Genomic DNA, 14,150 nt, shown 5'->3' with positions numbered 1-14,150 from the left:
CTTTGTTTTTGGATTTTCTGTAATAGAAAGTAAAATTAAAAAACTATGACACAAATAATCTAATTTCAGTTCATATTTAGTGTATGTGATCATTTTCAAGTTAGGTAGATACGTATTAAATCTTATACAGGTGCTGTATTTTCACAACTGTTATCAATTCCGCGAATCTGGCCCTAATTTGGTGCTAATAAAATTGGAATCTAGGATCAAGGGTTACGAGATACGTAACCTCCAAAACATAATTCGTTGGCTTTTTTTTTGTTCGCACTTTTCGTAGCAATTGATCCTGAATGTTTTTATTTAGTTGTTAAATTAAGATAACAAAGCGAAATGTGCACAATATGAAACAATAGTAAAGATACATGTATTTAAGTAGTCTAGAATGGTAAAAAAACATGAAATGTTCGGTTTACCTCGTTAGTTGTTTCCCAACGATTTCTATCAAACCCAAGCACCAAAGTGCTTCTTCGTGGATCTGCACGTCTGTACCTTGCTGTTCGTGATGGTTCGTATTTACGAGCAGATCGACTCGACTCCTATAGAAAGGATCAATTGCAATTACACTAAAGATAATATAATCACATATAGAACAGTATTACACAGGTTGTGTTTTTGTCTTATTTATGATTTTCGACAAGTAAAGTAAGGGCCTTCGTTCATGACTTGAAATGCAATTTTATATAAATTACAATGTTTGCACTATACGCACAAAAACTTACCAAAAACTCCATTAGTCGACTTTTGTTGTTTTAGGTTCTTTATAAGTATTTTAACAAGCCTTGAACAATTTGTATACTCCTCAACACTGTACCTTGTCTCTACAACTGAACTTGCAAGCCATAGCTTCGGCACAAATATTAATAACATCAAAAATGCAATGTATTATGCATTACATCGGCTGGCAAAGGATAAGGAGTTCGGTGGGGGTGGGATAATGAATTAAAATGAGTAATCCGTCATACAAGTTATCAAATATTCACATTGGAAAACACGCAACGCCCACAGTAAAAGTTGGTGACGCACGCTGAGGATAAACAACGTAAGGGAGAAACAAGCCATGAAAACTTGAACGAATTATCTTGGCAATAACAAAGTAAAACGTGATATACAAAGCGTATACCACTTGGAGCGTGATAATCATTGATTAAATGAGTTGCGCCGTTGCCAAGTTATGTTTTTGTATCACGGCGCGACGCGGGTATCGTTCATACGTTAGTTCATACAAGCCAAACGTTCTGGTTGGATGCGACGCTATCTAACTTTGACCTATAGTGAACAAGCACTACTTCGAAGCAGAGCGGATGTTTTAAATTTCAAAGTTGATTGCCAGATGTTAAGCGAATAGTATATACGGTAAGTCCATCTTGACTTGCATGTATTTTGATGTAACCGATGAGAAATACAATCAATCTAATTTTGGTGGATTATAGAAACATGTAATAACTTTTATAATTGTTCTTCTGTATAGTGGGGTGGGGGAAGATGGGACACCCTTAGCACAAAATATATAAATATCCTGATCGTGTTTTAAACAATTAACAACGGTCTATGAAAGTCACGAGGACAAGGTTTTATAATTCTTTAAATGTTCTTCGTTTACTACTAAAATGTACGAGAAAATAGATTGAAAAGGTGTCCCATCTTCCCCCATCCTACTATATGGCAATTTTAAATGAAGGTTTACCACATTTATTTTGCGGTTTGGTACAAATAAAATACATTATAGCATTTAAAAAATGTAAATATAATAGCACAGCAAGCATATAGATACATACCCGGTACGCATTGTCAATCTACTGTCTCTTCGTATATGCTGAACATAGAGTGTTGGAAACGCAAATTTATACTCGCTAGATGATGCTGTTGAGCAGCCAGAATCGGCAGTTATCTCTGGATCTCATTATTGATTTACGTCAGCAACTAATAACTTTGAATATCACGAACTTAATACTGATTGTTATATGCTGAGTCACATGTATAAAGTATGCCTGATTGATGTCTAAGCAAACATAGTTGTTAAATTTAAACGTTTTTCAGTTTATTCAATTTAGAAAAACAACCTAAGCAGAGAACATGAGTTTTACATTCAACTTTGTTAAACAATAGAATTTTGACGTCATAATGGTCTTGAAAATAAAACTCCTGCAACTGACACTGGCAAACTTTACAGAACTAATGTGGTTTTAAAACATACAACTCACACCAACACCAAGCATTGAATAAAACTGCAGTTGCTAAAATGCGTCGCAATTGGTTAGAGGCGTGTGAGTAATCAACGGAACGGAGGGCCGGGAAATGCTTTTGATTGGCGCCCGGCAAAGAAATCAACACACGATAAAAGTTTTACAAAAAAATGTTTTTATTTGTATTTTATAAAACAGGTAAAGTGGTTATATACCATATATACTTGTTCGTACGCAAGGCTTGTATACTGATTATCCGGTGTGGAATCTCAAGGGGAACGATCAAATATTACATTTGACTGAAAAATCAACTTAAACTGTCAAAGAAAATAAACTTTTTACCTTTATCAACCCAAATAGCTTTTTACAGCATAAACCCGTTTGTATATACCTTGTCTCGCCGCGGTCGTTTTCATCGCGCGGTGTTAGAGATATGTGTTATTTCTGCGATATGCGAATCTGTGCCGGATCATTGCGTATGAGATAAACTTGGTCGACAAACAAGTTCGAGGTTCGAATTTTATTTCCAGGGTTTGTGTATTCATTAAATACAAATATCGACGCCTTTGTTTTATCACGCCGGGCCATTTCTACACCAATGTCGTCACCGCTATAGAACAACGAGTCTTCAGTCATTGCTTTATCTGCAGCGAGACGCACTGTGACGTCACAAACCGCGCAATGATAAAGCCGAAGGAGAAACCGCACCAGCACCGGTGGGATTGTGATGTCATAACGGGCTTGAACGTGGTCGGAAACCGGGATCTCGCTGTCTTCGTCAAGAAGGGCGAGAATAACATCGACGTTGTTGGAAAGTTTACAAGTTACTGCGGCGTGGGAGATTTCTGTCTTTGAGGTTTAAAGGCGACTGTATAAAACGAAACGTAAGCATAAGGTATGCTTATAATGTTCCCAGACGGTTAATGTATGTCGTATGTATTACGTAATATTACCCGAAGATATATATGTGTATATGAACTTGTTGATAGCGGAAGTAAAATTCAAACTTTGGCGAAATATTAAGGACGTCATAACACGTGTTTGTTGTTTTATTTATATTCTTTGTGTCGTCAATTTTTTTATGTCGTCACAGGAAAAATGGGAAGCGGAAGTTTTTGTTTGTTTCTTTTACTTTTGTCGTCCGCGTGTCAAATGATTAGATGCGACGAAGACGTATACGAAGACAATTATTATGCGCAATATTACGGGACGTCAGGTAACTGTTGGTTTAATATTTTATCTAGATTTTATTTATGCGTTTTAAACTTTAGAATGTTTTTCAAAAAACAAAAATACCGTAAGAATTTTTGTTAAATTTGGTAAAACTGTTAAATTTATGCATGTAATGCTCGTATAGTGTAAAAAAGTGTGAGAAACTTGCCGAACTCTATTCAAATATTTCATTCCCCGTAACGAATGTTTATTTTATCGTATGCTTATTATAGTTCCAATCTATTGGGCTCACGTATAACAAATACATTGTGGTCAATTAACGTTTTTTTATATCCAAAACTTTTTCCGGGTAAATGTATTCAACTTAAAACAAGGTTAAAGGTGTGAATCATTTCATCGTTTTATTTCGTAATACAAGTTTGTTTGCAAAAGCGCATAAGAAGGTTTTCTTTATCTTTGTTTATTATGATTTGTGTTCATATAATCCTCGAGTTCTTTTGAAATCTAAGATTTTTTTTGAGGCTGCGACCTTATCAGACCCTCCACGTCAGAGGAGTTAATTTCAGCCTCTCTAATCCTGGTGTAGCGATACTATGCACGGTTGTAAAGCCTCGTGTATTCCGCTAATTCCAAAACCGATCCTCCTACGCCTGCAATTGACAGCAATCCTTCGACGCTTTTCGAGCCGCCTTTATTTTCACACAGGTGCTTACGCAGAAGTTGGGGAGTTGCCTTCGACGCCGGACACGGACGAACCAGCCAACACCGGTACGTGTGAGGATAACTTGATACTGATCACAACCCACAAGACCATCATGCTTACAGTGTAAACCCCTAATAGCCAAGGCCCCCAATACACCACGCACTTTGCAACATTGCAGGCTGCAGTATCAATAACGCTTGCCAATCCATACGTGGGTGGCACAGCAGCGAGAAATTCTCTATTTCCATATGTGTTTGTATAGCATTGCTATATTGTATAAACAGTTCACACAGAGATACCACAAAAGCAATCTGACTCTTCAATTTCAAGTCCGATTTTTCTCGCAGCCTTTGAAGTTCGCGCAGAGTGCTGGCCAGACCACGTGACCGTCGCTTTTCCACGGAACCATCTTTCCAGCGAGCTTGAGTTTTTCCTCCCTAAAGCGGTAAGCTGATGGTTTTATGCTTCGGTCCGCGTAAAGCCACTTACAACCTGCTGAACTTTACTTAGTTAATACGCACGTCATGGTGACGTGTATAGTATCATTAATTTAAATATTACGTTACTCTATATATCTGTCGACGATGTATCTAAGTGTTTCACGCCCACGCTACAAGGAAACCATTCGAAATCGCAAATGTCAATTCTAATTTATTTGATTTTTATGCCGACAGTTCAGAGAATGATATCACTTTGCGGGATGGTTACGTAACAATACATGGCTTGTGGTCTGGCTTTAGCGCATGTGCGCAACGAACTACAAAACATGCCAAGTCCGATTTAAGCCTGGCAATGACTGATTAGCGTCATTCGTTATTGGATTCTTTGCATTTGTGATAAGAACAACCGAGCCTGGCCAAGTGCAAGTGCGTGGCGTTGGACTAATGTTATAACAAGCAGAATCTATCTACCGCATACGTCACATACCTCGTATAAGCCAGATATATACCGCTGTACGTCATAACAAACATTAAAATACCAATAACGTTTAACAACTCTTTTTACCGCTGGTTGCCATCACTTTGAAATTTACGAATATTATCTTCTGTCTCGCGGAAGAAAGTTATATAGGCCAAGGAATTTTACACTTTAAACACAATACGCTATACAGTTTACAATCCCTCTTTTTAAGTATTAAATAAGCATTATTAGTTCTTTTGTTTTAAATGAGAAAAATTCTGGGCTGGAAAGTCACATCAAACGCATAGTGGCCTAAAACATAAGCATAAACCACTGATAGAGTTTGAAACATAATTTCTCAGGCGAGCAAATATGAAATTGAAATAATTTAATCAGCTGCATTTTAAAAGCGCACTTAAAAACCACAATTGGTTTTAAATCCTAACTAACGGAATGCGTTTATTTGTTCAAGGTATTATACTGTAAAGTTTGAGCTGTAATAGAAAACTAACTAAAAGTTATAAAGGCAATTTTGTAACCAAGGTTTAGTGTTAAGATAATATCTCAAGCGTTGTGAGGGTAGACTGATGATGAGATTACATAGTTCGTATGAGGACTTTGGAAAACACTGGCCGGAAATGCGTTCTACAACATTTTAAAAGAACATTGGCGCACTGTTGGGCGACAATCGTAAAACAGTATATTAAGTAATAGATCGTGTTTAAATCTGACGATAATCATACTTGATTTTTATTCAAGGAGGGTATATTTAGCTGTAATGCTGTATGTACGGTTTAACAGTTATATAAAAATCTTGTACAAAATATTTGTGAAACACTGGCGATAAAGACTGACCGGCAACACTGCAGGAAATGCGATTGCGTAACACTGTCAAGCCACAATTGGGTGACGGCGCCGTTGGAGTAAAAATACATTTGACGCCTCGAACACCAGACGTGGTTATTGGAAAGGTCTACGGTGTGTTGCGGTCACGTGGTTTTGGGAATAAGGGATTTAGACCACCGACGTGTAACATATGTGGCTAGAAGGTCAAGTCTGGGGACAGATTATGATGACTGTCGTTTAACATAGCGCTTGGATGGTGTGCGGAAATATAACAAGAGTTACATTGTAGGACTAATATGGGGCGGCGCGCTGGGTAAAAGCGTAAGTAAAGTAGATTGTAAAGTTCAACTCTATATTCCTAGGAGGCTGGGTAAGGCCTTTCGATGTCTTGGTGCCCCTAAAAAATCTAAGATTAAGTATTCTTTAATGTATAATTTCATATTTCTAATTAAGATTGAGTTATACGCCCAGTTTGAGTTATATGCCTAAACCAAATTCGACTTTAAGCTGACACCGACGAAGACCACTTTAATACGCATGAGGTGGAAAGCGAAACACAAAGGAAAACTTCGTTATTGTTTTCACTCGTTAATTTTTCACGGAACAGAAAACCTGTGAGTTTTACGACTCGTTTTCCGCTTCGTTCGGAGCTATCTTGTCATGTCAATCAACAAATCCAAGCCTAAGAACAGGATGTGATGTTTTTGTTGTATAGGTTTGGTATTTCGCGAAAGGTCAATGAAATATCAAGACCTTTTAACGACGGTTGTATATAAAGAGAGATTAAATCCAAATTTGATTAAATATTTTTGACTAGAAAACGAGAACGTAATTTAATTTAAATCAATTACCCGAATAGAGGTTTGAATAAAACTAAACCAACACTAAACGTTACCAAAACAGAAACACCACACAAACAATATAGACAGTAATCGGTTAGGTAAGAAGCTTTTGTGTTTCGTGTATATCCTAAAGCGCTTACACGGCGCATAGCAAGGTATGATATAGAACCGATAGGAAATTGACATTATATAAATATTTCCCCAATAAACACGGGCGGTTCTAAAGGTCACGCCGTATATGAAACAGATTACTGATTTATATCTGCTGGCTTGCTGAAAATGCCTTGATATTTATGGCTTACTGTGGCGGCTTCTGGCTTTGTAAATAAGGTGTTACAAGGACGGTAATAGCAACTAAACGACTTTTAATTGGCACAACACATTAAAAGAGTTAGATTATTGTTAATGCAGTGTTGTAATGTTTTTAAAATCGTTTTTAAATCATTTTACCTAATTGTAGTTTTCACATTGCTTCTTTGGTAAATTATATTTAATTAGTTTTGAAAATGACCTTGAAACTGCGCAACACTCGTAACACAGCTGTGTGTGTTAAAGCAGACTTGCAATCTTTACTTAAATGCAGTTTAACAAATTAATCATAATACCTGTCACTCAGCGGATTGGTTCTCAACGGTGCGTCCAATTACGTCAGACACGAACAACTGTATCTTACTCCGTTGCTCTTTCTTGCCCCCAAGTGGTCACTACTACAACCACAGGATCGAGTAGATTCTACCGCCACGAGGCGCTGTTGATCCGCAGCTCCAACCCTTTCTCTTCCAGCGAGTAAGTTATTGTTTAATGTTAATTCTTATTTGGTTTACAGAACAATAAATATCGTTAAAGAGAAAGAAATGTTTACAGTTCAGGCAACTCAAAAACCTGGAACGAAATAGGGTTAAATATATTGAAATCGATTTATTTCAGTTAACCACGCACGTGAATGCACTTCATAGCATTAAAAGCAGTGCCTGTGGTAGCAGAACATACCAGCGTTCGCACAAGTTAGGGACTCAATTAGTCATTGAGAAAAGCGCACGACAGCCAGACTGTGGGCTGTGGGCACAAAATTACGCGACTGTGTGATTGCGCAAGAATGACTACAAAGTACCAATGACTGCATGAGGCACCAACACAATGCTATGTTATCACTTTATAAAAAGCTAGTATGAGATAAACTGGTATCTGAAAAACATGCTAAACAATCATTAAGTCTAACGAATGGAGTACTGTATACGAAATATGTTTTTCACCTAAATGGCATCACCAGTCTCAAATAGACTCTTATTTCGTTACGAGAGTCGTAAGAACGCAAACAAATTTACGGAATTCATTACAGTTCTATGGGATAACTATTTATATGTCTAATGACTTTACATGCACCTTGTTCCTTTTAGTCCCTACTCCGTCGTATACACAGTTCAACTGGAATGCGAGCACTTCGGTGAGGTTGGACCAGAAGGTCTCACGTTTCCAAACACCAGTATCCTGAGGTCAGAGAAGAGAATTTTTGAACACAGGGTGGCGATAGACTCACCGGACGCGTGCAGACAAACCTCGTGCTCCTATGGCAACCTATGTTTACCTGATACTGACGTAGATGGCTTCTTTTGCGTTTGCGGAGGAACTTCGAAGGACTGCTTGCGTAAGAATCAATTTTCTGCTGAGGTGTAAAACAAAACATAATTTCTTATAATTGTGGATATTTTATCATTATTGTAAAATGAGGAAAGCCCGCCTGTATAGGCCAAATGTAAATTATAATACGACGTTTCGTCTGCCGAAAAAATAAAGTTATTTTACGAGAACAGCTGCGGTTACTTGGATACTACGTTTTCCTGCTACCAATAACAGCATACTTTACAGGAGATTGTCCGGTGGATTATTATGCTTGTGAGAGGAACATCACATCTATCTCAAGTCTTCCAAAGCTGAAATGCATTAAGAATGGCTGGTTGTGCGATAATAGATACGACTGCGATCTGCGGGTAAGAACGAATGAGATCTAATGTGATAGGGTGGGGAAGAAAACACCTTACATTCTATTTTTTTGTCGACAGTCGTCATACACGGGTGTTTCATACACCGTGCCAGCTTACGAGTTTTACTTTATACACTCTCGATATAACTGGATAGATATGGCACATTAATCTAATATAGGGTAGTTATATATTTAACGTATGTCCTATCAATGCGTTTGCAGGACGACGAGACATCATGTGCAGAAATCTGGTCAGATTGGTCGTTATGGACGAAATGTTCGTCTTCCTGCGGTACAGGACACAGAAGTCGACGACGAAGATGTGATATTGCCTTCACTAAGGATCCTGATAGGTGTAAACTGCATCGTGGTGCACTAGGGTACGCGGCATGCTCACTGGCTTGCTATGAAAAGTATCTCGGACGTTGGGGTGCTAAACATTTCAGGCTAAAAGTAGAATAGATTCATAAATCATCTGTATACGGGCGTTTAGGTGATGTGTCTGCTGTAAAGGTTTATCAAACGTAGCTTGCAATGCCTGTTTTGCAAGTTAAACACTGTTTTCAACGTGTATCACATCACCCTCACGTAATAGTAGTTTGGCTACCACTGCATTCATATATGACACGCACTGTAGAACAGTAGTTGTTATAGGAAACACTGATTTAAATCCACTGATGAATCGTGATTCGTGTTTTTCTGGTTTTTATTTTTCAAATCGTGACCTCCAGGTGCAGCAGACGATGTACGAAGAACAAACAAGTAGAGAAACAACAAGAGAGCTGTGCTGGCGATGCCTGCTCGAGCGTGAAGTGCGATCGACGTCACATGACCATCGCTATACCACGGGAGCCAGAAATGACGTCACAAATGATTGAATCGCGCATGATTCTGGGCAGAGACCCAGACTGTCGGCCAAGCTACAACGATACCCACGTCATATTTGTTGCGTCACTGCAAGAATGCAATATGACGTCACAGGTTTGCTTTGTGACCTAACTACCCGTCATAAGTGAGTATCGGTTTTCAATCATCCAACTCAATTACAACAGGTAGAAGACACGTACGTCTTGTACAAGAATGAAATCGTGTTCAATGCCATGGCTTCGACGTCTAGTATCATTATGCGGGACATGGGCCATTCATATCAAGTGAAATGCAGGTTCAAGCGACGTCGAACGGTCGTGCTTAAAAACTCGGACACTCTGAATTCAAATTCTTTAGAAACTGAAGTTGCTGGTTTGACATTTGATCACAGCAATGAGAGTTGGGCTGCCATGTCAGCTGTCACTCAACATTTTGCTTCAGGAGATGGAGAATTCGACTTTAAATTAAATATTTATCAAGGTAAGTAACATTTTTGAATCCTAAACTTTGCAAAAGGGGCGAGGTACTGTTTTTGTACACGCAGTAGAAAAATTGGGTACAAAACTAACTTTACCCTCTAAAATTATAATACCGTTTTAATACAGTAATAATATAACGATATTGTGGAAATATATGAGTGCTTATGCAAGGACTTATGGGACATTAATTTATTTTAAGCTGTTAAACACATAAAAAAATGGATGAAAAAACCATTTCCCAAGCACCCGAACATGTTTAACTGACAGTATAGTTGTTTATTCGTTTATTTCTCACTTCTTTTTAGATTCCACATTCAGTCAGCCTTACCAACGTAGTGAATATCCACTGCGCAAGAAGCTTCGAGAAGAACTTTACCTTGCTGTCAGTTTCCACACAGAGGATGAAGATCTACGTGTTGTGATTGACAGCTGTCAGGGAACTCCAACTAGACTGAACGACGATGATACGAACGCCTATCTCTTCATTGAGAATGGGTAACTACTATATGTGTTGGTTAAAATTAATAGAAATATCATGCTTAGATATAGGTACACAGTATTGTTGTCATTGCCGTAATGTAAACTCTGTTATAATCACTGTTAGTGTTTCAGAATATTTCTTAAATCGGCCAATCCTTCGTTCTGTACTGTGTTTAGAAGTTAAAACAATTATTCCTGATTAGAAAAGTAATATTAGCGTTTTATTCTACATGGGTTGGGTCCTACATTGGTACGCAATGAGATCTGAGATTTAAGCCAGAGTTTATTGGCATACCACCACCAAGCAAATATGCTGCAATACATATATTGATATATGTTTTACTTCCTAGATGTCCAGTAGACCCCACTGTACGTTTCCTTGCCAAAAAAGGAAGCCGAATGGATGCGTTTGCAATGGAGACATTCAAGTTTATTGACGAGTCTCACCCACTTGTTTATTTCCAATGTAACGTCATCGTGTGTGACGAACATAGTGATGACGATCTGTGTAACAGGAATTGTTCAAAGGTGAATAACATAACCAAAAAGTTACTTAGCTCTTTAAATACAGTAACAAAGCTACAGAATAAAAAGTACTAAAAATGGTAAAATAAAAGCGACATATATGTGCATGGGTTTAAGAATACACGTATCTCGTAACATAGTATGGACTGTTTGTACCTTAGCACAACCATACATACATTCGTCATCTTCAATTCAGGGTTCCATTACGTCACGTCATCGTCGGTCAACTGACAATATGGTACGTGGTCACGTGGTACAAGGGCCAATCATCGTCGAGGACGAGGAAACGGATGCATTTGAAATGGACGGAGAGTTTAATGAAGGAGAGATCGTGCACCGAAAGTTACTGCAACCAAACCACGACAAAAGTTAGACTTTAATGCAGTAGCTAAATCTATAACGTATTGTATAGCATACAACGGTTGGCTAGATCGACATGTTTTCATTCTTTTTTTGTCCAATTTGAAAGCAAACAAAGAGTAGACTATAACAGAGTTGAAATCCCAAGGCAAATCTTCCGGAACTCTAAGTATTTAGATAATAAAGCGATTAAAATAATTGCAATACTAATTTAAAATATTGGCAATTACCAGATCGCACTTACTGAAGCTTAAAAATAATATAGAGTTTCTGCAACAGTGTCCTGGTGGGTTCTGGCTGTAATCCAGTAGTATAGTACGTTGTATATCATGATGTACAACCAATCACGTTGTAGCGCACATATCTAGTGAGCCTTAAAAAGTAAATATTTACTCGATTTTAACCAACATGCTTGCGTATACATTGTGCAATTTATACGGTGCATTCTAAGAAATTCATTTTTCTTCAGCTCCTATTTCGCCAGACGAAGTTCAAGTTGTGACGTCACAGGGCGCTGGAAAGGAAATGACGTATGTGATCATTTCTGGCGTGACGTCATTGTTAGTGGGAATCATTGTGGGGATTGTTCTCAACAGACGGCGTTCGCGTCGCCCGGTTTCTGTATGACGTCACTATCATTTTGACGTCATCAGTAACAGCGACGTGACGTCACAAGTGTGACTGATTGTAAATAAGAATTGTTGAATATAAACGAAGTTGTAAATAAACACAAAAACGAAAAACAAGAATGCGTGAACCGTCTTTACGCAGAAATAAACGAGCAATCGAGTCTTAGTATGCGTTAATAACATATGGGCGCTGCTGGAACTCAATACGAATAAACTCTCTATATACATTAGCACGTAGACAAAGTGTGCGGCTAAATCTCGCTTGAAAGGCATCAGCAAGCGAAGGCGCTTGTATAAACGCTGCGATAGTTTTTAGAATTTTGAATGCATTAGTGTTTCTGTGTTAGAGCTGCGCTTGTTTTAATGTAATATGGTTTAATTGATATCGGCTGGTTATGTGTTCTACGTGTTATGTTTGTTTCAGGGTGGGATGAGCAGGTATTGCGCGGAACGGCGAAATATAACAACTTGTTATGTTACATTAAACAGTGAAGTATAGTGCCTCGTTAAAAGGTTTTAAATGAGTTTAGAATTGTGTCTAATGTTTAATGAATTAAATATATATATAAGGAAAGGAATTGGTAAGGGTATGTAATATATAGTAGGGTGGGAGAAGATGGGACACCTTTTCATTCTATTTTCTCGTCCCATTTAGTATTAAACAAAGAACATTCAAAGAATTATGAAACCGTATCTTCACGACTCCCATAGACCATTGTTAATTGTTTAAACACAATCAGGATATTTAGATATTCTGTGCTAAAGGTGTCCCATCTCCCCCCACCCTACTATATGTAACTGTTTGAGAAACATATTCTTACTGAATCCCATGACCTTAGCAGTTTTTAATGGCGACTGTCAACTTGTACGGCAAGCATTTCAACCAGTGGAAAATTGAAGATAAAAACGTCATAAAGTTGTCTAAGGACGCAAAGCAACCAATTGCAGTAATCAGCAACTTCGGACAAACCGGTTTGGGAAAAACATCTCTGCAAAATTTCTTCCTTTGTTATTTAATCAAAGTGAGTGATATAACTGCTTGTGTATATTATCATCATTTACATAGTAGGGTGGGGGAAGATGGAATACGTTTTTATCATATTACCTCTGGGTTTAAAAAACGCATTGTTTTGATGATAACCTTCGTTATAAGTTTACCCATAGCATGTTTTACCGACTCCAAACACCCAGTTACTTCACGACCGATGTTTTCCTGTTAATACACTATTACCGTATACTTAATAAAACATATTATTATAAACACCATGCATACCTTGTGTACATTAATACCAAACAACATACATTGCAGGGCAAAGATAGTTTCCTCCCAGAACAACCAATAGTTCGTGCATTTCCTGGCAGCGATCTAAACACAAGAAAAGATAAGTTCGTGGACCTCTACTCGAAACCTATAGTGAAAGATGACGTAAGAAATTAAGTGAAATTTTGAACCAAAAATTATGTTATAGTAGGGTGGGGGAAGTTGGGACACCTAGTTATTCTGTTTTTTCTCAACGCGATGAAAATATTGGGAGATTATGCGCTAAAGGTGTCCCATTTCCCCCCACCCTACTATATACCACGGCGTGTTTGTTTTTATCATTGTCATTTAATCGTGCTTGCGTGGTAGGTGGGGACATAGCGAGTTATGGTCGATAAAGTTTATATAATTCTGTATATGTATTCATTTTTTACTAAAGTGGGACGAGAACAAAAATAAAAATATGCCTAATCTTACCCCAGCCTACTATATGGTAGAGCGGCGAAACAGTAAAATCTGCTGGCCCCGAAACTTAAATCATTGAATTTGTATTTCCAGGTGTTTTACTCCGTAATTGATTTAGAAGGCGACCCTGTTAATAAAGAGCCGGACGAGGCATCTTTTATCCGCTTATTTGGAATCACTGCTGCCATAAGTTCTGTAATAATATTCAGCATTAAGGCTGACAACACCTGTCCCTTCGCGGTAACAACTTTTTACAAGTTTATTTTGCCGAAACCCAGTGTTATACCATTTTTTTCACACTAAAACCGCTTCTAGTTTTTTTGGCTGACAACACCTGTCCCTTCGCGGTAACAACTTTTTACAAGTTTATTTTGCCAAAACCCAGTGTTATACCATTTTTTTCACGCTAAAACCGCTTCTAGTTTTTTGCGTAAATCCGACGTTAAATTAGAGCGA

At 37.9% G+C, this 14,150-nt stretch overlaps 2 protein-coding genes and 1 long non-coding RNA gene across 6 annotated transcripts; 2 read left to right on the top strand and 1 right to left on the bottom strand.

Annotated features, from left to right (window-relative positions):
- Positions 1–2: 2 nt before the first annotated feature.
- On the bottom strand, positions 3–1,995 carry LOC113474672. The gene is made up of 4 exons (XR_003396360.1): positions 1,776–1,995; positions 720–898; positions 414–536; positions 3–17 (listed from the first exon to the last, which is right to left on the bottom strand). It is a non-coding gene; the product is annotated as an uncharacterized LOC113474672 (long non-coding RNA).
- Positions 1,996–2,913: 918 nt separating this feature from the next.
- LOC100179328 lies at positions 2,914–12,088 on the top strand. 4 transcript variants are annotated; one of them, XM_018814025.2, is made up of 14 exons: positions 2,914–3,067; positions 3,277–3,399; positions 4,062–4,124; positions 4,407–4,504; positions 7,264–7,433; positions 8,045–8,292; positions 8,514–8,635; positions 8,851–9,008; positions 9,360–9,609; positions 9,681–9,975; positions 10,280–10,469; positions 10,805–10,982; positions 11,176–11,347; positions 11,809–12,088. In XM_018814025.2, the coding sequence occupies exons 2-14, from the start codon at positions 3,282–3,284 to the stop codon at positions 11,964–11,966; spliced, it is 2,220 nt and encodes a 739-aa protein (XP_018669570.1). In that variant the 5' UTR covers positions 2,914–3,067; positions 3,277–3,281; the 3' UTR covers positions 11,967–12,088. The 4 variants fall into 4 exon arrangements, with proteins under 4 accessions (XP_018669570.1, XP_026692440.1, XP_002124664.2 ...); XM_026836639.1 differs by having other exon boundaries at positions 2,920–3,078; positions 8,851–8,981; XM_002124628.4 differs by having other exon boundaries at positions 2,920–3,078.
- A 630-nt stretch (positions 12,089–12,718) lies between these two features.
- LOC108949897 lies at positions 12,719–14,122 on the top strand. The gene is made up of 3 exons (XM_018813905.2): positions 12,719–12,990; positions 13,278–13,394; positions 13,788–14,122. The coding sequence occupies exons 1-3, from the start codon at positions 12,817–12,819 to the stop codon at positions 13,995–13,997; spliced, it is 501 nt and encodes a 166-aa protein (XP_018669450.1). The 5' UTR covers positions 12,719–12,816; the 3' UTR covers positions 13,998–14,122.
- Positions 14,123–14,150: the final 28 nt, after the last annotated feature.

This window comes from Ciona intestinalis, chromosome 11, assembly GCF_000224145.3.
Source record: "Ciona intestinalis chromosome 11, KH, whole genome shotgun sequence".
NCBI classification, from domain to species: domain Eukaryota; kingdom Metazoa; phylum Chordata; class Ascidiacea; order Phlebobranchia; family Cionidae; genus Ciona; species Ciona intestinalis.
Note: the sequence above shows the minus strand (reverse complement) of the source record. Positions and strands in the feature narration are given on the sequence as shown.

Bases quoted from the DNA above. Each gene is read 5' to 3' on its own strand.
- LOC100179328 (XM_018814025.2), top strand. From the start codon at position 3,282: ATGGGAAGCGGAAGTTTTTGTTTGTTTCTTTTACTTTTGTCGTCCGCG. The intron at 3,400-4,061 runs GTAACTGTTGGT...ATTTTCACACAG, and splicing joins GCAATATTACGGGACGTCAG to GTGCTTACGCAGAAGTTGGG. The intron at 9,976-10,279 runs GTAAGTAACATT...ACTTCTTTTTAG, and splicing joins TAAATTAAATATTTATCAAG to ATTCCACATTCAGTCAGCCT.
- LOC108949897 (XM_018813905.2), top strand. From the start codon at position 12,817: ATGGCGACTGTCAACTTGTACGGCAAGCATTTCAACCAGTGGAAAATT. The intron at 12,991-13,277 runs GTGAGTGATATA...CATACATTGCAG, and splicing joins TCCTTTGTTATTTAATCAAA to GGCAAAGATAGTTTCCTCCC. The intron at 13,395-13,787 runs GTAAGAAATTAA...TTGTATTTCCAG, and splicing joins AACCTATAGTGAAAGATGAC to GTGTTTTACTCCGTAATTGA.